The sequence below is a fragment of the Vombatus ursinus genome, unplaced genomic scaffold, assembly GCF_900497805.2.
Source record: "Vombatus ursinus unplaced genomic scaffold, bare-nosed wombat genome assembly UNPS02014794.1, whole genome shotgun sequence".
NCBI classification, from domain to species: Eukaryota; Metazoa; Chordata; class Mammalia; order Diprotodontia; family Vombatidae; genus Vombatus; species Vombatus ursinus.
In genome coordinates, this window is record NW_020954572.1 from 20,219,668 (window position 1) to 20,243,657 (window position 23,990).

Below are 23,990 nucleotides of genomic sequence, written 5' to 3' on the forward strand. Positions count from 1 at the left end.
TGCCCATCTCTTCCCTGGTCTCTACCTTCCCAGTCCCCACCAGGACCTGCACCTCTCTGTGCTCCCCTCCCTTTCCTCACTGTGGCGGAAAGGGAAGCCAACCGGTCTCCTTTGCCAAGGATTCTCTCAGTGATTCTCAACTGCTTTAATCAGTACCCTTCAAGTCTATTTCTCCTGATCCAACTCAGCAACTGACCTAGTTATCATGCCTGCCCTTGTCATAGACCGAAACCCCTTCGTGTGGGTAAGGGGATAGACTGTTGGATAGGATTTCATTGAATCCTTGCTACAACCAACTTGCCTCTCCCGAGATGCCAGGTAGAAACCAGAATTCTTGGCTTATATTCTGCTCACACTCCTGACTTGATCTGTGGCTCTAGGCCAGTCCCCAGGCCTCTATTCCCCTACCTACCTATAGGAAGTGTGGTCCTACCTACAGGGACTGGACCCTCTGCCAAAATGCTTCTCCATTCCCATAGATGTTCCTGAGTTCCGTGGAGCAGATTGAAAGTTGGCTCAACAACAAAGAAGCGTTCCTGGCAAATGAAGATCTGGGCGTAGGTACCCAGGGAGGGAACAGGGGCACAGATTAGCTAACCCAGTGTTTCAGATCAAATCAAACCAAACCAATAAATGTTATTCAACAAATCTTTATTGATATAAATAAGGCATTCATTAAGCACTTACTGCATACCAAGCACATAAAAGCATCTCCTTGTAGGCCAAGACCTGGAAATACAAAGACAATGAATGAATCAAAATTTAATTTAAAAGCATTTTCAAGCATGTCTTATGTGCCAAGTACAGTATTAGGTCCTGCAGATACAAATCTAACAGCAAAGATAGTCCCTGCCCTCAAGAAACTTAAATTCTAAAAGGGACAATGGTACATTTAGGGGATTGGTGGCCAGTAAGGGTCACTTTGGTTTGGAAAGTTATTAGGATGGTGAGTAAGACCTTCGGGGAAGTTGGTCGATATGCTTTGTCTAGGAACAATGGCAATTACTGAGTTGATCTGATTTTTTTCAAACTCTTTTAAAAAATTTTTTCATTTCATAAATTTTCTCTTTTTCCTATTCCTTCCCCTCCCCACCATGAAAAAGAAAAAAGAAAAGCAAAAGCCCTTGTCATAAATATGCTTAGTCAAGCAAAGTAAGTTTGCTCATTGGCCTTGTCCAAATATGTACGTCTCATTCTGCATTTTGAGCCCATCACTTCTCAGTCAGGAGATGGAAAGCATGTTGCATCATGGGTCTTCTGGTACTAATAGTTCATCATTGCATTGATCAGCTTTCTGGAATCTCTCAAAGCTGACAAACATATACTTTTACACTTCTTAATTTAAGAATTAATTTATTTATCATTATTTATGTTTTTATTATTTTACTATTTATTATATATCATTGTTTATTATATATCAATATTTATGTATTTATAATAATATTATATTTATTGGACTAAATAATAAATAATATAATAAATAACATTTATAAATATATTTATATAAATACTATTTATTGTAATTAATTAATTTAAGTCCTCAACGTTAGAGACTATCTTTACTATTATATCTATACCTCTAAGTCAGCACAGGGCTCAGAACATAGTAAGTGCTTAATAAATGTTTTTTCATTCATTCATTGTCTGCTCCTGCCCAGTTCCTAGCCCAGTGTCTTGAACACAGGTGCTGTTATGTGCCTGATACACAGTAAGTGCTTAATAAATGCTTTATCTGGTTTCATGGTTCCAGAACTGAACCGCACCCCACCCTGCTCCCTCCAAGGAAGGGGGATGGGGAGGGAATTGGCTCCATGGAATGTACATTCTACTGGAAAGGAAGGAAGGATCCTTTCTTACTGCTTCCCAGGAGAGGAGCCCGTATGATGAGGCTCAAAAGAAGGATTCTGAGGGTCAGAAAGCAGAAGGGGATGCATTCGAGGTTTGGGAGTTGGGGTTGGACACCCTGAGTGGAGACAGGGAGAGGGGCCGCTGGGTAAGGAAAATGGCTGGTTGTCCAGTTTGACCAGAACTTGGAGTGTGTGAAGAGCAATGAAGTGAAGACCAGAAATCAATCAATCCATAAGCATTTATTAAGTGCTTACTATGTGCCAGACATCATGCTAAGCTCTAGGGTCACAAAGAAGGCAAACAGCAAAATGAATGGCTGCCTCAAGGAGCAAATAGCAAGCGAGCAGAATCTCAGAAGCCCAGAGTTAGATGGGGCCTCAAAGGCCAATTAGTCCAGCTCACACCTAAGGGCAATTATACGGTACAGTAGATAAAGCAGCTGGGCCTGGAGTCAGGAAGACATGAGTTCAAATCCATACTCAGACACTTACTAGGGGTATGACCTTGGGCAAGTCACCTAACCTCTGTTTGCCTCAGTTTCCTCATCTGTAAAATGGAGATGATAATAGCACCTATCTCACAAGGTTGTCATGAGGATCAAATGAGATAATAATTGCAAATTATGTCAATGCCTGACACATAGTAAGCACTATATAGTAAGCTGGCTATTATTATTATTATTATTATTATCATTATTACTATCATTTTGATTCCTTCTACAATATATCCAACAAATGATTATCCAGCCTTTGCTTGAAGACCTCCAGGAAGGGACAACCTACTGTCTCCCAAGTCGGTTCCATTGGAAAGCTCTAATTATTGAGGAGTTTTTCCTTGTATCAAGCCAAATAATTGTCATTTATCTAGCTATTTATGGTTTGCAGAGCACTTTACATATATTATCTCATTAGGCCCTCCCAACAACCCAATGAGAGAGGCACTTTTTTTTTATAAGCCCAGACCATTGGTTTCATCAGTGTAGGGAGTTTCAGGTAAAGAATTTCCCCAGCCATGTAGACCAGCAGTTTCTCTGCTATTCAGTGTCTTAAAGAGTTGTTTGGGGAACTGAGAAGTTAAAGGACATTCTTGGGGTCACATAGCCAGTTTGTGTCAGAGGCAAAATCTGAATCCAGATCTTCCTAGCTCCAAGGCCAGCTTTCTACTCCCTAAGTCAAGCTGTTTATACTATTGATACTATAGGTATTATCATCCCCATTTTATAAATGAGGATATTAAGGGTCAGGGGATAAATAAAGCTAGTAAATGTCAGAGGTGGCATTTAAAGGCAGCCTGAGGTAGACCTGGGAACTTGGTGAAGGAGACATAGTCCTACAGGGATGAAACAGAGAGAGATGCCAGTTATGAGTACCAAGAAAGCAACTTTTCCACCCTTACCCTTAAATCGAATGAAGCCAAGTCAACAAATTCAATTACAAAGAAGCACCTACTATATGCAAGACACTTGGCCAGGAATTGAGGATATAAAGAAAAAAAAATAGGCCATGTCCTCCAGGTCCTTACTATGAGGGGAGAAAGGAATACAAGAATACTTAGAAAGGTAAGTAAATATAAGATAATTTGAGGAGGGAGAAAGCTTTAACAACTGGGGAAATTATGAAAGACTTTACAGAGCAGAAGCAACTGAAGAATGGAAACTAAGAGTTGGAGGCCATGCTTCTTTGAGCAGGATAGTTGCATTGAGTGATGACCGTTCGGTAGGGTGAATGATTGCTGGGCAGGTGAAAGGTATATTGGACTAAATCGGGATATTCTCAACTGTCCCTCCTAGAATTCCTTGGCCACCGTGGAGACCTTACAGTGGAAACATGAACAGTTTGAGAAGGGGCTAGAGACCCAACTGGAGAAGATCAGCACTATGGAAATCATGGCACTAAACCTGAATCAGAGCCAACACCCAGAGGCCCGGTGTATCACCAACAAATGCCAACTGGTGCTTTCAAGGTATCCCTTAGGTGTAGTGGGCCACCAATGGGTGAGTTTTCTTGGAGTTCTGGGATGATGGTAGCCAGAAATCTGGGCACTGATGTTCCATAGGTTGAATTTGTGTGGGTGTTAGAACAGAATCCTAGGCAGGAATGATCAATGTCCTGTCCTTGGTCACCCCCTTTGAACTTCATCTCTCCAGCTGTCTGTCATGGGTCATTCCCCAGAACTATATTATTTACTGCTATATAGACACACCTTTGAAAAATACTTATACATGGGGAAGCTTGGCGGTGTAATGGTTAGAGCACCAGCCCTGGAGTCAAAACCAGCCTCAGACACTAGCTGTGTGACCCTGGGCAAGTCCCTTAACCCTAATTGCTTTCAAAAGAAAAAAGAAAAATAATAAAACATGTATATGTCAGACAACAAGCATTTGTTAAGTACTTTCTACATGGCACTGAGTACTTACAGGCGCTGAGCTCAAGGAGCTTCCATTCTAATGGGATACTCAACATGCAAATAACTATTTATTTACAAACTATATATAGAAAAGTGATTTCAGAGGGATCAAAGCTCAGCCTGGGAGTGAGGAGGGGCCAGAAAAGGTGAACAGAAGGTGGGATTTTATCAGGGTTTTTAAGGAAGCCAGAGATACTGAGGGGCCCAAGTGAGGGTGGAGAAAGCATCCCATGAATGGAGAAAAGCCAGTGCAGATACACAGATACCAGATGGATTGTTGTATCTGAGGAATTGTTAGTAAGTCAGTGTAGATGGGTCTTGAAGTGGTGTGATAGTGTGGCTAGATCGCAGAGTATCTTAGAGGGGGTGGAGGAGAGCATGTGTAAAACCCTTTGCAAATCTTAAAATAAGGAAGGGAGGGAGGAAGGAAGGAAGGAAGGAAGGAAGGAAGATAAGTATTTACATTACCAGTACTATGTGTCAGGCACTGTGCTAAGCATTTTTTCCTCAAATATTATCTCATTTGATCCTCACAACAACCCTTCAAAGTAGGTGCCATTTTTATTGCCATTTTATAGTTGAGGAAACTGAGTCAGATAGAGGTTAAGTGACTTGCCCAGCATCACATAACTAGTAAGTATCTATGGCTGGATTTGAACTCAGGTCTTGCTGACTCCAGGTCCAGGATTCTAACCTAACTACCAAGTGTTTATTTATTTAGCTTAAAGTGCTATGTAAATGCTAGTTATTATTATCATTTATAAAGATAACCCTTGATGACACTTCTCAGTCTGAGGCCTGCTTCCTATCCCTGGCCAGCTTTCTTCTGTGGAGGGTCATTCCTGCCTTCCTTCCCCCTCCTCCTTATGTTCTTGCTTCTGGTGAGACTTTCTGTGGTACAGAACTAGTCTCTAGATTTTGCCATTCCCTCTGCTGTCTCTGAAGCAAGCATATAGACCTTCTTTATGTTTCCTAAGAGCCGTTTTTGTTCTTAATTCTAAGAAGCACTGGGCCTGGGAACTCTAAGGAAAAAAAAAACAGTATGATATACTGGACAAAGGTCCTTGATTTAGGAACTACAATAGTAGGAGAAGGAAATAAGCATTAATTAAGTGCCTATTGTATGCTAGACTTCCTTCTCCAACTCATTTTACAGATCAGGAAACTGAGGCAAACCAGGTTAAGTGACTTGCCTGGGGTCACACAGCTAGTAAGTGTTTGAGGCCAGATTTGAACTCAGGTCTTCCTGACCCCAGTCACAATGCTCTCATTTTACATATGAGGATTTTTGTTGCTCAGTTGTTTGAGTCACGTCTGACTCTTCATGACCTGATTTGGGGTTTCCTTGGCAAAAATACTAGAGCGGTTGGCCATTTCCTTCTCCTGCTCTTTTTACAGATGAGGAAACTGAGACAAACAGGATTAAGTGATTTGCCCAGGGTCACACAGATGGTAAAGTGTGTAAGGCCGAATCTGAACTCGGTTCTTCCTGACTCCAGGAAGATGGGCTGTGCTCATTTTGGAGAGATGAATATAAGAGGCAGTAGGGTGCATGGAAAGAGCGATGGCTTTGGAGTTAATAGAAATGGGGTTTGAAGCCCAGCTCTTCTGTTTACTCTCGGTGTGATCTTGGGCAACTGATCTTACTTTTCTGAGATTTGGTTTGATCTGTGAAATGAGGGGGAGGGAAAATAGTCATGTCCAACTCTTCATGACCCCATTTGGGATTTTCTTGGCAAAGAGACTGGAGTGGTTTGCCATTTCCTTCTCCAGATCATTTTACAGACAAGGCAACTGAGGCAAACAGGGTTAAATGACTTAGCCAGGGTCACATAGCTAGTAAGTGGTTGGTGCCAGATTTGAACTCATGAAGATGAGTCTTCCTGACTCCAGGTCCTGCACTCTATCCACTGTACAGCCTGGCTGCCCCACAGGGAGGAATTCTAAGGGCCCTGTATAAGTGCTTTCTCTCTTCTCCTTCCAGGAGGACATCTAGTCCCAGGGTCCTCGTCTCTCTTTTGCAGCCTAGAGAGAGAAGAAGGCCTGCCAGGGTGGTTGCCTGATGGGTGGTTGTGACGTGTAATGGGTGACATGCACAGAACCCATCCACTCGCTCAGGTGGCATTTCCCGATGAAGTATACTAGGCAGCATCTGTGCACGTGCCCAACCCCTATTGCAGATATACAAAAGATTGAATTAAGATTTATCAATGTTTAGAGGAAATACAAAAAGAGCTCTTGGAAGGCTAGGTATATGATGGCATCTAAGAAAGTGAAATTTAGCAGAGCCAGGAAAATGGTATACATGATGCTTACAACAAGGTAAATTGAAGGAAAGAAGTGGGGGGGGGGGGCAATGTCCCAAACTGAACATAGTATGATTACAGTGACCAAGCTTGGCTTGAAGAAGGGATGAGAAAACACGCCTATCTTCCTTGTTTGCAGAGGTGGGAGGCTATGGGTGTGGAATGTTGCATACACTGTCAGATTTCTTTGCTGAATGTTTCCTTCCATCTTCCTCTTTGGTCCTTTGTTACAAGGGATGGCTCATTGGGTAGAGGAGGGGGAAAGGATATATTCAGAAATTAAGGCTATATAAAAATAAAGGCTATCAACAGAAATGAGCCTTTTATTTAAAAAGAAATTTAACTGGGATAAACGTGAAATTTCCCCGGTGTGGGTTGGATTAGATGACCACTATGTCCCTTCCAACTCTGAAATTCTATGATTCCAGGCTTAGTGCTTTGTTTTGTTTTTCATAAAGAAAGCTATGCAAGGCATTTCTTCCCAGTGATGCCAGAGGGTGCTCTTACATAATATAACACAGACCATTGCCCTTCCTGACCCTGGGCCCCCAGAGAATAGCTTTATCACCCACGGTGCCTCCCTTCACAGAAAGGAGAAGCTGCTGGAGAGTATCCAGGCCCGACGGCACCAGCTAGAGGGATTCCAGCAGCTACAGAGATTCCTGCAGGACTGCTGTGAGGTTCGATGATTTTTCTCTTCCTTACATACAGTGGCCAAGTCTGGTCCTACCAGGCTCTGGGTGGCAGTGGGAGGCAGAGATGGCGAGGGAGCTACCTCACTAAGAAACCTGGAGTATAGTGGAAAGAACACCGGCTCTGGGTTCAAATCTGGCCTCTGATGCTTGTGTATGACCTTGGGCAAGTCACTTAACCTGCCTGGGTCTCAGTTTCCTTCTCTGCAAAATGAAGAGGTTGGCCTAGAGTGCTCATTCTAGATCTATGAGTCTAATTCTTCTAAGCTCATTCTAGATCTATGAATCTAATTCCGATTCTTCTAAAGTCATTCTAGAGCTATGAATCTAATTCTTATTCTTCTAAGCTCATTCTAGGTCTATGAATCTAATTCTAATTCTTCTAAACTATTCTAGATCTATTACTCTAATTCTCCTAAGCTCATTCTAGATCTATGAATCTAATTCTAAATCTTCTAAGCTCATCCTAGATCTATGACCTTACTTCTTCTAAAATCATTCTGTATCTATGAATATAATTCTAATTTTTCTAAGCTCATTCTAGACTTTTGAATCTAATCCTCCTAAACTCATTCTAGATCCATGAATCTAATTCTCCTAAGCTCATTTTAGATCTATGAATCTGACTCTAATTCTTCTAAACTCATTCTAGACCTATGACTAATTCTCCTAAGCTTATTTTAGACCTATGAATCTAATTTTTTTTATCTTTTAATTAATTTATATATTTTTAGTTTTCAACAATCACTTCCATAAGCTTCTGAGTTTTAAATTTTCTCCCCCTTTCCCTACCTGCCTTCCCAAGATAGCACACAATCTGATATAGGCTCTACATATACATTCCTATTAAACATATTTTCACATTAGTCATGTTGTAAAGAAGAATTAGAACCAATAGTAGGAACCACAAGAAAGAAGAAACAAAGCAAAACAGAAGGAAAAAAAGAGCAAATAGTATGCTTTGATCTGCATTCAAGCTCCATAGTTTTTTCTTTGGATGTGGAGAGCATTTTCCATCATGAGACTTTTGGAGATGTCTTAGATCCTTGCATTGCTGAGAAGAGCTAAATCTATCAAAGTCAGTCATCACACAAGGTGGCTGTTACTGTATACAAGGTTCTCCTGGTTCTGCTCACTTCACTCAGCATCAGTCCATATGAGTCCTTCCAGGTTTTTCTGAAGTCTGCCTGCTCATCATTTCTTACAGCACAATAGTATTCCATTACATTCATACACCACAGCTTCTTCAGCCATTCCCCAATTGATGGGCATCCCCTCAATTTCCAATTCTTTGCCACCACACAAAGAGCTGCTATAAATATTTTTGTACATGTGGGTCCTTTTCCCATTTGTATGATCTCTCTGAGATAGAGCCCTAGAAGTGCTATTGCTGAGTCAAAGGGTATGCACATTTTTTATAGCCCTTTGGGCGTAGTTCCAAATTGCTCTCCAAAATGGTTGGATCATTTCACAACTCTACCAGCAATGCATTAGTGTTCCAATTTTCCCACATCTTCAACATTTATCATTTTCCTGTTTTGTCATGTTAGCCAATCTGATAGGTATGATGTGGTACCTCAGAGTTGTTTTGATTTGCATTTCTCTAATCAATAGTGATTTAGAGCATTTTTTCATATGACTAAAAATAGCTTTAATTTCTTCCTCTGAAAACTGCCTGTTCATATCCTTTGACCATTTATCAATTGAGGATACGAATCTAATTCTTCTGAACTCATTCTAGATCCATGAATCTAATTCTAACTTTTCTAAGTTCATTCTAGATCTATGAATCCAGTTCTCATAAGCTCATTCTAGATCTATGAATCTAATTATTCTAAGCTCATGCTACATCTGTAATCCTAATTCATTTTTGTTTTCGTTTTTTTGTTTTGTTTTGTTTTTGGTGAGGCGATTGGGGTTAAGTAACTTGCCCAGAGTCACACAGCTAGGAGATATTATGTGTCTGAGGTCAAATTTGAACTCAGGTCCTCCTGACTCCAGGACCTGTGCTCTATCCGCTGCGCTACCTAGCTGCCCCTCTAATTCTAATTCTTCTAAACTCATTCTAGATCTATGAATCTAGTTTTAATTCTTCTAAGCTCATTCTAGATCTATGAATCTAGTTTTAATTCTTCTAAGCTCATTCTGGATCTATGAATCTAGTTTTAATTCTTCTAAGCTCATTCTAGATCTATGAATCATCCCCCAGGACAGGATTCCCCTGTTTAAGGGCGGACACGGATATCTCTGTTAGAAGGCAGGGAATGAGAATGGCAGCAGGTCCCTAAAGCTCCTTGTTCTTCCTCTTCTTCAGGTGTCCATGTGGCTGGGTGAGAAGAACCTTGTGGCCTTAGATGAAGGTTGGCGGGACGCCAGCACCCTGCAGGCCCAGCTGCAGAAGCACCAGAGCTTTCAGGCCGAGCTGGACGCCAATGTTACCCAGCTTCAGAAACTGCAAACGGTAAGGGCTCCCAGGGAAAGGACACGTGTATTGGTGAGGATGGGATACCGGCAGACTGTAGGCTGCCAGAGCTGTCGGAGCCCCATAGACTTGCCCTGGACCACCTGTCGGATGTCTCTGATTAGACTGCTACAAGCGTATCAAACCCAACATGTCCAAAATGATGTTTTATACAGTTGGGTGGCCCAGGGAGTAGAATGATGGACTTGGAGTCAGAAAGACCTGAGTTCAAGCCCTGCCTCACACACTGAGTAACTGTGTGACCTTGGGGCAAGCTATTTAACCTCTACATACCCTCAGTTTCCTCACTGATATTTTAATGTCAGCCTCGATGGCCCGGAAGGTCTCTTTCAGCTCCACATCTACAATCATCTATGATTTCCCCCCAGAACTTCCCTTTTCTGTCAAGGGCACTCCCATCCTTCCAGTTCCCCAGATTCACAACCTCAGAATCATTCTTATCTCCTTACTCTCCCCTGTCTCCCATATCTGTTGTTGTTCGGCTATTTCAGTCACGTCCAACTCTTCCTGACTCCATTTTGGAGTTTTCTTGGCAGAGATATTCGAGTGGTTCGCCATTTCCTTCTCCAGTTCATCTTACAGATTAGGAAACTGAGGCAAACAGGGTTAAATGACTTGCCCAGGGTCATACAGCTAGTAAGTGTCTGAGGCCAGGTTTGAACTCAGGTCTTCCTGACTCCAGGCTCACTGCCTACCTAGCTGCCCCTCCATATCCAATCAGTAAGTCTTGTTGATTCCAACTCCACAATATCTCTTATGTCCACACCTTCTGCCCACTCACACAACCACTACCCCGCTTAGTTCAGGGACTAGTACAATAGCCTCTAGTCTCTTCCCCTCTCCAATGCATTTTTTTGGAGGCAATCGGGGTTAAGTGACTTGTCCAGGGTCACACAGCTAGCGTCTGAAGCTGGATTTGAATTCAGATCATCCGGACTCCAGGGCTGGTGCTCTATCCGCTGTGCCACCAATGCATTCTCTCTACAGCTGCCAAATAAATATTCCTAAAGCTTAGGCCTGACTCTGTCCTAGAAGCTTCAGCAGTTCCGGTGATCTGGTGATCGAGGGAACCCTCTCCTCCACCCGACGCAGGCTGGCACCTTCTTTGTGACTCAGTCTTAGAGAGTCGCCAGCGGGGCTGAACTCTGACTGCCTTAGGGTTACATGCCAACACGTGTCAGAGTCAGGACTTGACCTCAGGTCTTGCTGGCTCTGTCTCCACTCCACGCTGCCTCTCCGCTCTGTCTCAAAGGGAGGGTCGATGAATCTCAGAAAGAGGAGGCAGGACGGTTAGACAGTGTTGGAGGGAGGGGAATAGAGAAGGGCGTCCCAGGGGCCCCCAGTCAATACCCCTGGGCAAACAAACTTACTATGAAGACATATTAATATGGGGGGGGGGGGGGGAAGAAGCACTTTTCAATTGCATACTATGTGCCTGGCACTGTGCTAAGCCCTTTACAAATAGTATCTCATCTGATATTCCATACAGAACTTCCAGAGGAGGAAATCCCCTTTACCAAATGCTTATTGGTGCCTTCTTTGCAACTCATAGTATTAGGAAATTGCCCAGAGCAACGAGAGGTTAGGTGACTTGCCCAGGGTTATATAACTGGTATATGAAAGAGGCGGGTCTTGTACCTGGGTCATGGTGGATTTAAGACCCACTTTTTAGCTATAATACCTGAAGGCATTCACAGTCTGACTTCAGCCTACCTCATTTCACATTACTCCCCTTACACACTCTTCATTTCAACCAGTTTATCTGAGATATTTTTACACGTTCATAATATTTATGTATTATTCCATTTCCTCTCTCCACACATTTGCCCAGGCTGTGTCCCCTACCAACCACCTTTGGAATCTCTAGTTTCCTTCCACTTTGACTCCACCTTTTGGAATCTTTAGCTTCCTTCAAGGCTCAACTCAAGACGACATCCCACACAAGGCTTTTCCTCACCCCCACCCCCCGTTGTTAGTGCCCCTTCCTAAAAAAATTACATCATAGTCATTTGGTGTATATTTTGTTTTGACATATCTGTGCACATGTTAACCCCTCCAAGGACAAGGACTGTTTCCTTTTATCCTTGGTCTCCCCACTGTGGTTCCAGAACTACTTCATTTTAAGAATTACTGTATTTTGATCATGACTAATGGGAAAATATGCTTAACATGAATGTATATATAGAGCCTATATCAGATTGTACACCGTCTTGGTGGGGAGGGAAGGAGTGGGAAGGGGAAAAAATTTAAAACTCAGAATCTTATGGAAGTGAAGGTTCAAAACTAAAACTAAATAAATTAATTATCAAAAAAAGAATTACTATATTTTGTTCATGCATATGTGTCTCTCTCCCCATACTAGTCAACACCTGGTAGTGCCTAGCATACAGTAGGTGCTTAATAAATGCTTGTTGAATGAGTGAAGCGATACAGCTCCAGAACAGATGCAGGGACATTGGCCAGATGGGGTACTCGGAGTCACCCTATTAGTTGACAATTAGTCAACAGGTACTTATTAAGCTGTGGATATAGTGCCGGGCCTAGAGTCAGGAGGACCTGAATTCAAATCTGGCCTCAGACACTTACTGGCTGTGTGACCCTAAGCAAGTCACTTTACCCTGTTTACCTCAGTTTCCTCATCTGTAAAAGGAGCTAGAGAAGGAAATTGCAAACCATCTAGTAAGAAAACCCCAAATGGGGTCATCAAGAGCTGGACGTGGCGAGGGGGTAGCTATATGGTGCAGTGGATAGAGCACTGGCCTTGGAGTCAGGAGGACCTGAGTTCAAATCCGGCCTCAGACCAAACACTCAGACCAAACACACATTAGCTGTGTGACCCTGGGTAAGTCACTTAACCCCAGTTGCCTAAAAAAAAACAACAACAACAATAACAACAAAAAAAGAGTTGGACATGACTAAAGGACTAAACAACAAAAATTTATTAAGCACCTGCTATGTGCCAGGCACTGTGCTAAGTGCTGGATATGCAAAGAAAGGCATAAACAGTTCCTGCCTCCCAGGAGCTCACGTTCCATTGTGGGGCTGGGGGAGCCCAGCGTATAAATAATTAGGTACATATAAGATTCATACAGGGTGGGTGGACGGTAACCTTAGAAGGGAAGTCCCCAGCAGCAAGGGGAGCCCTGTGGGAGATGTCATTAGAGCCAAGTCTTGAAGAAAGCTGGGCATGCCAGGAGGCAGAGGTGACAGAGGTGAGGAGGAAGAGCATTCCCGGATCCAGCCACAGAAGAGGCAGACAGACTGCCACCGCCCCAAGCAGAGGTGTGCCAGCTAGCTCTTGGGGTTAATTCCAGCTCTCTGCCACCATCCCTACCCCACCCCCACCCGGGCCAAAAGGTGGGTAAACTCTTCTCTTTGGCTTCAGGAAGGGGAGAAACTGCTGAAGGAGGGGCACCCTGCCCTGGAGACCGTTCAGGAGCGGCTACAAGAGATAGGAGATCTCTGGAGTCAGCTGCAGGCCAACTGCCTCAAGAAGGGAACCAAATTACAGGATGCTTATAAGGTGGTGATGGGGCCTGGAGGTGGAGGTGGGGGCCAGGGGCTAACCAGAGGGCATGGTGAAAGGGGACCTCCTCCCCTTCCTCTCATACCCCATTTACACTCTCCTCTCCCCCAAGGCCCTGCGTTTCCAGAGGAAAGCGGAGGAGGTGGAAAGGTGGCTGGAGAACCTGGAAGAGGAGCTTCGGGCTCCCCTGGGTGGACAGGCCTTAGCAGGTGTGCAGGAGCTGCTGGCCACCCAGGCAGAGCTGGAGGCAGCCATGGAGGGCCAGGTGGGAGCTGTGCAGGCACTGATGGACCAGGCCCGGGCCCTTGGCTGTGGAGGTCACTTCAGAGCTGGGGAGGCCGAAGAGCAGGCCCAGCGCCTGCTACAGAGGTAGGCAGTATCCCCCTTCCGTGTCCTATGGCTCTTGCACTCCAGGCTTCCTCTCTTGCCTCACTCTCATCCTTTTCAGCTTTTACTTTTTCCTTCCCGGAAGGGAAGTGTCTTAAGAGAACCCCACCTTAGGTTTGATCTCCCTCGGGTCCCCATTCATCTCTCTCTTTGCAGGCCGTCTCTCATTTCTGTCAGTTAATAAGTATGTATTAAGCACTTGCTATAGGCCAGGCACTGTGCTAAGCACTGAGGATACAAAGAAAGGCAAAAACAGTCCCTGCTCTCAGGGAGCTTACATTCTAATGGGAAAGAAAACTTGAAAAAAAAAAGTATACACACAAGATATGTATAGGGTCAGTGGAAGGTAATCTCAGAGGGAAGGAATTGAGGGATGAGGGGAGGACCAAGAAAGGCTCCTGCTTAGAAGGTGAGGTTTGAGCTGAGACCCAAAGAAAGCCGAGGCAGCCAGGAGGCAGACACAATGAGGAAGAGCATTTCCAGGTTTGGGGGACAGCCAGTGTGTAGGTACAGTCAGGAGATGGAATGTCTTATGGAAAGAACAGCAAAAAGGCCTACGTTGCTGAAGTATATAATACATAGAGGGGAATTAGGGATAAAAGACCGAAAAGGTAGGAAGGGGCCAGTTGTGAAGAGCTTTAAATACCAAAGAGAGGATTTTCTATTTGGCCTTGGAAATGGTAGGGAGCCAGGAGAGTTTTCTCAGTAGAGGAAATGAGGGGCCAGGCTGAGCGTGGTCAGCCCTGTGCTTTAGGACGATTCCTTTGGCAGCTGAGTGGACAATGATTTGGAATGGAGAGAGACTTGTGGCAGGGACAGCCGCAGGCTTGGGCACTAGTCCAAGAGAGTGGCATTATGTGAGTGGTGAGAAAGCATGTCAGAGGTGTTGTTTGAAGGTGAAATAATAAAACTCATTAATAGGTGGCGTATGTGTTGTAACTGTGAGTGAGGAGTTAAGGGTGATACACCAAGGTTTCAAGCCCAGGGAACTGGAAGGTTGGTAGTGCCCTTGGGAGAAATAGGGAAGCGGGCAAGAAGGGAGGATTTGTGGAGAAAGATAACTTCTGTTTTGAGGCAGGTTGAGTTTGAGTGTTTCTTCTTCCAACGCCAACTTTCCAGGTCTTCTGCTATCTCTCCCTTCCTCACCCCCACTGTCTTTGGTGGCTGTCCCATGCCAGGTACACTAATCTAAGGGAATCCCTCCAGGAGCGCCGGGGGACCCTAGAAGCCAAGAGCCTTCTATACCAGTTCTTCCAAGATGTAGAGGATGAGCTGGCTTGGGTGCAGGAGAAGCTGCCTTTGGCTACAGCCCAGGATTATGGACAGACCTTGAATGCTATTCAGCAACTGCAAGAAAAGCACCAGGTAGGCGGCAACCTCTCTGGGAAATGAAAAGAGTACTTGTGTGTTGGGGGAGGGATGATGAGGGATATTTGACCTCCACAGCTAGGTTCAAGCTCTAGGGGGAATTCGGAGCATCCTAGATTTAGAGCTGGAAGGGATCATAGAGATCAGTCCAGGTCCCTTCATTTTATAGATGGAGAAACTAAGACCCAGAGAGGCTGAATTGCCCAAGGTCATCAGTAGAATGTAAGCTCCTTGAGGGCAGGGAATGTTTTCGTTTTTGTCTTTTCTACCCCAGTATCTGACACATAGGGAGTAGGGGCTTAAGGAATGTTTGTTGAATTTAATTGACCCACCCAGCTCTTCTGCTCTCTCCTTTCCTTACACTCATCTCATACCACCCCACCCCCACTGCCAATGGTAGCATTGGAGACCTAGGATTCAAAACTAAATTCCTGTAAATACAAACTCTTTCTATTATACCATCTTACCTCTCATGCTAGCACTAAGGGAAGCAATATGGAACAGGGACTAGACCTGTAATTTTATTGGTATAGGGAACTCCCGAGTGAGGAAATTCCCTCTACTAATATAGGTTGGCACCTTCTCTGTAACTCGTAGTCTTAGTTGCTTAGAGCACAAAAAGGTTAAGTGACTTGCCCAGGGTCACACAGCCCTGCTTTCAGAAGTAGCATTTGAACCCAGGTCTTCTATACTTCGAGCTCAGCTTTCTATCAACCATGCCATGAGACCTTTAATGGAATAGGGCAAGGAATTCTTAACATCACTATTTGGGTGTGACAAAGTCTTTGGGAACATATCTGTGGGTTCTTGTGTGTTGGGGAGCTATGAGGATTCATGGACTTCTAAAGTCCCCTTGTTTTGAACTTACAGAACTTGGAAGATGAGATCAGCAGCCATGAGGCTCTGGCCCAGGTGGTACTGGACACAGGTCACAAGCTAGTCCAGGGGGGGCATTTTGCTGCCAGTGAGGTGGCTGCCCGGCTTCAGCAGCTGAAAACTGCAATGGGCAGACTTCAGGGTGGGGCAGAGCAGAGACGATGGAGGCTTCAGCAAGTTCATGAGGCCCGGCAGTTTCTGACAGAGGTGAGAAGGGTGAGAGATGGCAGGAGGAGAAGGAATGAGGAGGGACCTGGGATTTTGAGATAAACCACATTAGATTATAGGATCATAAATTTAGAGCCCAAGGGAACTCTAAGCCCCTCATTTACTCTGGAGCTCTCCTTTATAACTCCTTGGCGTGCTCCCCAAAGATTTTGTTGTTGTTCAGTTGCGTCTGACTCTTCATGACCTCATCTGGGGTTTTCTTGGCAAAGATACTGGAGAGATTTGCCATTTCCTTCTCCAACTCATTTGACAGATGAGGAAACTGAGGTAAACAAGATTAAGTGACTTATCCAGGGTCACACAGCTAGTAAGTGTCTGAGCCTGGATTTGAACCCAGGCAGATGAATTCCAAGCCCAGTCTCTATCCACTGCACTACCTAGCTCCCCTCCTCAAAGATAAGGCTATACTTACTCTTTCTCTCCCTTTGAATTTTTCTCCCGCTGAAATCCCTAAGAACAATAATCTAATCTCACTGAATTACTCCTCAGCTCCTCGAGGCAGAATCCTGGCTGTCTGAACAAGGCCTTCTCCTGGACAACGAGGAGCTGGGGCAAAATGAGGAGACCACTGGGGCCATGCTGCGGAGGCTAGAGGCCACAAGGAAGGACCTGGAAGGATTCTACCCTCGGCTTGAGAAGCTGCAGGAGACAGGCACCAGCCTAAAGGGCAGACCCAACCCAGACAGGTAAGCAAGATAGCAGAGAGGAGAAAGGTGAGTAAATATAAGCCAAGGAGATGGCTAAGAAATTGGACTCAACCAGCAGAGGTCATCATAAGATTGTAGGATCAGAACCTTAGAGCTGGAAGGGACTCGAGGCCATTTAGTTCAATAAACCCTTCATTTTACAAATGAAAAAACTGCGTCCCAGGGATTAAAAAAACCCAAAGCCACATGGATAATAAGCACACGAGGCGAGGCGAGTGTTGAAGAAAGAATGCCAGGGGCAGCAAAGTGGTGCAGTAGATAGAGCACCAGCCCTGGAGTCAGGAAGACTTGAGTTCAAATCTGGCCTCAGATACTTACTAGCTGCATGACCCTGGACAAGCCATTTAACTTCAATTTTTTTCACAAAACAAAAAAAGAAAGAAAAGATGCCATCTTCAAGATGACCCCAGCTGACCCTTCTTCTTATTCCTAGCCTTAAAGCGCTGACCCATCTACAAACTCTGAGGGAGACCCACAAGGGGTTACTGCAGAAGGCCAAGGGCTGGGAGCGATGCCTACAAGAGCAGCAGCACCTTTTTCAGCTGGAGCGGGAGGCCCAGCTTCTGGATACCTGGTTGTCAGACAAGCGGGCCACAGCTGAGTCCCAAGACTACGGGCAGGACCTGGAGGATGTCAAGGTGACTTCTGCACAGTCCTTGTGACAACGTGCTATCCTGATGAGAGATGAAAAGGGGGGGGCGGGGTGACTGTATGGTGAGGAAAGAAGGCACAAGGAGGGAAAGGACCCCAGGATGTGGGGAGGGAATCCCTGGCTCTGCGTGTTGAGTGTTCTAGGGCCAGGGCTGATTAATTAATGAAGGGACGGCCAGGCCCAGCCAAGATTCTCCTGTGCCACTGGGCTGCAGGTGTAGTGGGAATACTATCGGGGTGGGTGGGGTGTCCTTCCCTCAATCAGTCATTGGATCATTCAGTCTTGAGATATTTCTTTAGGGCCATGCTCTGTGTTAGACAAAAGTAAGTAGTCTGTGCCCTTGAGAATCTGGCAACCCTATGTTCTTAGATAGGTTATATGTAAAACACATTAAAAAAATTGTTAATGGTATTTTATTTTTTCCAATTACATATAAAGATAATTTTTAACAGTCATTTTTAATAAAATTTTGGCTTCCAAGTTTTCTTCCTCCCTCCCTTTCCTCCCCCCTCCCTAAGACGGTAGACAATTTGATATGGGTTATATATGTATATGCAAAGCAGATACAAGTTGATTTGTGGGGTGAGGGTACTGGAAACCAGAGTTCAGATCCTAGCTCTGATAATTACTACCTCTCTGGGTCCCAGCTTCATCATCTATAAAGTAGGAGGGTTACACTAGATGTCAAGCCAGTCAATAAACATTTATTAAGTGCCTACTGTATGTAAAAGATAGTCCTTGCTCTCCAGGACCTCAGCTGTAGAGATTAAGAGTTTAATGTCCAAGGTGGTGCTTGAGCTGAGCCTGAAAGGAAACCAGGATTCTAAGAGGCAGAGGGGAGGAGGGGGCACGTTCTAGGCAGGGCAAAGATACAGGGAGGGAAGATGGAATTCTGGGTCCTACGCTTGCAGGTACTGGAAGAGAAGTTCCATGCTTTCCAAAAGGAAGTACAGACCTTGGGGCCAACCAAGATTCAGGGCTTTCTCGAGCTGGCTGGCAACCTGGAACAAGCAGCCCCCAGCTGCTACCCCAAGATTCAGGCTCAAAGGAGCCGCATCGAGGACTCCTGGGAGCAGCTGAACAAAGCAATGAGGACCCGCACAGAGGTACAAGCTAAACAGACCTGCAGAGAGGGGCAGACAGGCCACAGTAGGTGGCTAGGTGGAGCAGTAGATAGAGCACTGGCCCTGGGCTCAGGAAGACCTGAGTTCTAATGTGGTCTCAGACACTAGCTGTGTGACCTCGGGCAAGTCACTTAACCTCTATTTGCCTCAGTTTCCTCATCTGTAAAAGGAGAGCATTGGGCCTGGGGTCAGGAAGACCTGAGTTCAAATGTAGTCTCAGACACTTACTAGCTATGTGACCCTAGGCAAGTCACTTAAAAAAACAACAACAAACAACCGCCTCTATTTGCCTCAGTTTCTCCATCTGTAAAATGGGGATAAAAATAGCATCTATCTCATAGGGTTGTTGTGAAAATCAAAGGACACACGTAAAGAGCTTTGCAAATTTTAAATTGTTATGCAAGCATTAGCTATTTAATAATAGCTAACACTATTAGCTAGGTGGTAATAATAATAATAATAGCTTACACTATTCAATTATTATCATCATTCCTGTGGCTCAGTTTTCCTGTGCTCTGGCTTCTCACTGTACTATTGGTCATTAATATGCAAATACATTCCAACCTTGAGGGTGAGGTCAGCTGGTTGTCAGCCCCTAACAGGATTCTGGAGCTTAAGTTTGAGAGGGACGTCTCAGATTCTACCAAATCTGGAGCTGGTGATGCCCCTACCCAACAGGTCCTCACCCGTTCATGACCATGGCCTTTTCATCAAGGAAAGATGAAACACGTGTTCCTTTTGGCCGCTCCCTCACTGTGAAATGCAAGCTTCATCCTACTTTTTTTTTTTTAAGTACACACCAAACCCTTCAGTACAACCCATTCAATTTCTGTGGGATGGGTACTATAACTATCCATGCCACTGTGAAAGAGACTGATCAATGGTGTGCTGGAACCAGCTCATACCAGAGCTGACTATTAAATTTTCAGTATGAGTATTTACTCCTTTGAAATAAGCAAAAACTACAAATTAGGACTATATTTATTGTTTTGCTACTTGTCTAGACCAGAAGTATCCAAACTGAGGTAGCAGCTGCAGGCCCTGCAAAACTCACTGGTTGCTCCCTAGCCAAATTAAAATGTGATTGTGAAATGTTTAATAAAATAAATAAAAATATGATAAAATATAGATAATGTTAATTTGTGATTTTCTAAGTCAATATGCTGCCCTGTCTATTTCTATTTGAGTTTGACACCACTGGTTTAGATTTAAGAAAGTGATGGAGAAAATGCTTATAGTACACATTAAACTTAAAAATGTGTCTTACATAATTTTTCCCCCAGAGATCTGTCTCTGTGGGGTGGGTATTATTGTTATTGTGCCCATTCCACAGATGGTTAATCTAGATCTCAAAGTGGGAGAGTGACTTGCCCATGATTCACAGAGGGTTGTATACATATGACAGAGCAGTGCATGTTTTTCAAGAGTTGGAAGTACCGTGTAGCCTGGAGATTAAGTATTTGGTATGGAGGTGTCTATTTAAAACATTATTCGAAAGTGATTATGGTTCAGTATTAAATCCAGACATTGGTGAGCAACGGTGTAGGCTCTGATAATGCTCCAGTTCAGTTAATTGGTTGAGATATTTTGGGATCTGTATTTGTACTATAGGGACTTGTCATTTATTAGTTCATAAAAGAAAGAAAGCTTCTGATGTATAATTCTAAAAAACAGTTCATGTCTTGCTACGTATTTGGAAGGTATGAAGATAAAGGGTGTGTGTGTGTGTGAGAGAGAGAGACAGAGACAGAGACAGAGAGATGAAAGTAGCATAGGGTGGCTGGGCTTTTGCACAAAACACCAACACCCCTGGCCCCTGGGCTGCCACCCCCCAAGGTCTATTGACCCTCCTGGCCTCCCAAGGGGCTCTTTTCTTTTCCACCATCTTAGACTGCACACGTATAATGCCACCTAGCTCAGGGCCCAGCTCAGACTTTAACAGCTGCAGCAGCAAAATCAACAGCGAAAGTGGTAACACTGTGCCTCTCCCCACAGATAACTCAGTTCTATCCTTCTCCCACTCCTTATCTTTTTCTGCTCCCTTCCCACCATTCCTTTTGCAACTCTCTACCACTGCTAAAACTTTTTCATCTTAGATCTTCCTCTCACATTCATAAGATAATTAATAATAAATAATAATGATAACTAATATTTTAGCACGAAGATTCACAAAGTGCTTTACAACATTTGCAAAGTGCTTAACACAGTCCCAGGCACATAGCAGGAGGTTAGGAAATGCGCATTTCCTTCTTTCCATTACAAATATTATCTCATTTTATCCTCACAACAATCCTGGGAGGGATTTTATTAATTTTATTAATTAATTAATTTTATTAGTCCTCATTTTATGAATGAGTAAATTGGGGCAGACAGACTTGCCCAAGGCCATACAACTGGTAAGTGTCCGAGGTCAGGATGTGAACTCGGGTCTTCCTGACTCCAGGCCCAGTGCTATACCCACTGGGCTACCGGGATCTCAGATTCAATCCCTTCATTTTTTTAAAGATGAAGAGTCAGTCCCCGGGGAAGCTAAATCACTCTGATAGTAGGCATCAGAAGCTGGATTTGAACCCAGGACCTCTGACCCCAGAACCAGTGCTCTTTCAACTATACCAAGACGCCTTGATGCTCACTGAAACCTAGCTTTCTCCTGAAGACACCGCTGCTCTTGGTTCCCTCTTGAAGGCTGGCTGCTCCTTCTCTCCCACCCCCTAATGCTCAAGGCAAGGAGGCTGAGTTTATAGTCTCTGCTCCCCACTTTCAGGCCTGCCTTCTGCCAGCATCACTCACCAATCAGCACTGGTCCCTTACAGCTCACCCCATCACTCCCAGATCCGTCTTATTGTATCTATGGACCTTCAGGTATTCCCATCCCCCCACCCCCAACTGCTCCCAATAAGTTATTGTTTTCTACATCCCAGGCCTTTTCCCTCTGAACATCTAGGCCTCCCAGTTCCTCAGCTTCCCCACTTCCATGACCTCTGTCTGCCACAAGCACACGGAGTGGTGGTCATACCTTAGAAGCCCTTCCCCCGCCCAGCACAGTGCACCCCCAATTTGTCTCAGTTGCCAAAACTCTTATTTAGGGCTTTAGATATTCCTCATACAAGCACACCAGGTTACCATTTAAAGATCTAGGACTAATGGGAGCTTATTATTTTTTTTCTTGTTCTTCAGTGGCAAGAAGGAAAAATACGTTATAAGCTAAACAATTCAGGCATTCCAAGAAATGAGGCTGGTTTTCTCACGTGCCTTGTGGAAATCAGTCTTTTTATTGTCAGACTAAGCAAAAACCCTTTTACCACTTCTCTTTTGGGCAACCCCCTGATTTCTTGTGCTGTGGTTTTAGGAGAAGGAGCATGAGATTCTGAGCCAAAAGACAAGTCCTGGGTCTGCCACTTAGCTACCTACATCACCTTGGGAAAGTCTCTTTGCCTCACTGGGCCTCAGTTTCCCCATCTGTAAAATAAGGCAGTTGGACCAGATGGCCTCTGAAGTGTTACATCTATGACCCTGTGACCCTGAATGAATCCCTTCACCTTACTAGACCTCAGTTTCCCCATCTGCAAAATAAGAGGATTAGCCCAGATAGCCTCTACAGTGTTTTCCAGCTCTAAATCCTATACTTCCATTCAACAAACATTTCTTTGTTAAGTACCTGTGATGGGCAAGGCATTGGCAGTACAGGAGAGGCAGTTTATTGCGTTTGGAGTCAGAAATATGTGGATTCAAGTCCTAGTGGTTACATGACCCTGGTCAAGCCATTTCACTACTCGGAACCTCAGTTTCCTCATCTGTAAAATGGTGATACTAATGGAACCACCTTATAGGTGACACTCAAGTAGGACAATACATGTAGAGCTCTTGGACAGCTAGGTGGTGTAGTGGATGCCTAGAATCAGGAAGACCCGAGTTAAAATCTGTCCTTGGGCTCTAGCTGTGTGATCCTGGGGGAGCCACTTAACCATGTTTGCCTCAGTTTCCTCATCTGTAAAATGAGCTGGAGAAGGAAATGGCAAACCACTCCAGTGTCTTTGCCAAGAAAGCCCCTAAAGGGGTCAAGAGTCGGATAGGACTGAAAAACAACTGAACAACGACTCCTGACTCCAGAGCTGGGGGTCTGTGCAGTCATACCTCCAGTTCTTTTACTGTCTTCCCAGAACCTGGTGGCTGCCAGAGAGGTCCATGGCTTTGATCAGGCAGCGGCTGAGCTATGGAACTGGATTCAGGAAAAGGCCACTGTGCTGGGTCAAGGGGACTATGGCCACAACCTGTCATCTGTGCAGGCCCTTCAACGACAGCAGAGGAACCTGGAGGTAGGTGAGGGAGCCTGAGATCTGGAAGAGCCGGACAGCAGATTGTCCTTCCCACAGGCCTGAGTTAGCACAACCCTCTGGGCTGTGACTAGGTGTAAGGGAGAGAGGGAGGTGTGAGAGAGTGGCGAAGGAGAGGGAGAGAGAGAGAGAGAGAGAGAGAGAGAGAGAGAGAGGAGAAGGAGAGGTGGGGCATCTAGAGTTGAGGATATGGAAGAATAGGAGAGGGAGGGAAGGAGGGAGGGAGGGAGGAGGAGGAGGGGAGAGAGAGGAAAGAGGGGGAGAGTCTAGAGGTGAAGATATGGAAAAATGGAAAGAGAGAGAGTAAAAAGGAGAGGGGGAAAGAGAGAGGAGAGGAGAGGAGAGGGAGGGGGAAGGGAGGGCAGAAGGAGGATTCTGGGCCAGGGAGCACAAATCCTAGGGGAGTGTGGTCTGCTAATGTTCTTTGGTTGCAGTGGGAGCTGGTAGCCATGGAGAAGGAAGTGGGCCGGGTGCAGGCTGAAGCAGGCTGGCTGGGCCGGCTGTACCCGGCCGTTCAGGAAAGCCTGGCTGAGAGACTGGCAGAGGTGCAGGAATCCTGGAGCGCACTGGACAAAAAGGCCCAGAATCAAAGCCAGTGGCTGCAACAAGCTGAACGTGGCCACATCTTCCTAAGCCGCTGTAGAGAGCTGCTGTGAGTGGGGGCTGGCCTAGCCATTCCCTATCCTTCATAGACCCCTGGTCTGGTTCCAGCCCAGCCTCCCACAGGCCGGCCAGATGCTCTGACCTGGTCAGACCCCACTGGCAGTACTGTGCTCTGATCTGGGCAGGGGGTGGGCGAGAGGAGACATCCTGGGAAGGAGACTTAGGTAAGCTGGAGAACATCTAGAGGAAGGCAGCCAGCATGGTGAAGGGCTTTGAGTTCATGCCCTATGGGGGTCAGCTGAAGCAGCTGGAAGAGAGGACTCAGGAGCGACGTGACTGCTCTCTTCAAATATTTGAAGGCTGTCGGGTTTGAGAGGAATAAGGCCCCAGAGGGTGGTAGACCTGGGAAACACTGGGCAGAAGTGGCCAAGAGCCCAGTTTAAGCTTGATG

At 45.0% G+C, this 23,990-nt stretch overlaps 1 protein-coding gene across 1 annotated transcript in view; it reads left to right on the forward strand.

Annotated features, from left to right (window-relative positions):
* SPTBN5 (spectrin beta, non-erythrocytic 5) overlaps window positions 1-23,990 on the forward strand; it is an 87,565-nt gene that overhangs the window by 60,190 nt on the left and 3,385 nt on the right. The window contains exons 47-59 of the mRNA XM_027870196.1: window positions 480-557; window positions 3,638-3,810; window positions 7,150-7,240; window positions 9,567-9,713; window positions 13,120-13,257; window positions 13,373-13,629; window positions 14,826-15,012; window positions 15,886-16,098; window positions 16,609-16,805; window positions 17,260-17,464; window positions 18,390-18,584; window positions 22,763-22,918; window positions 23,371-23,588. Of these exons, the coding sequence (XP_027725997.1) occupies window positions 480-557; window positions 3,638-3,810; window positions 7,150-7,240; window positions 9,567-9,713; window positions 13,120-13,257; window positions 13,373-13,629; window positions 14,826-15,012; window positions 15,886-16,098; window positions 16,609-16,805; window positions 17,260-17,464; window positions 18,390-18,584; window positions 22,763-22,918; window positions 23,371-23,588 (2,255 nt within the window). The remainder of the gene's footprint in view (window positions 1-479; window positions 558-3,637; window positions 3,811-7,149; window positions 7,241-9,566; window positions 9,714-13,119; window positions 13,258-13,372; window positions 13,630-14,825; window positions 15,013-15,885; window positions 16,099-16,608; window positions 16,806-17,259; window positions 17,465-18,389; window positions 18,585-22,762; window positions 22,919-23,370; window positions 23,589-23,990) is intronic.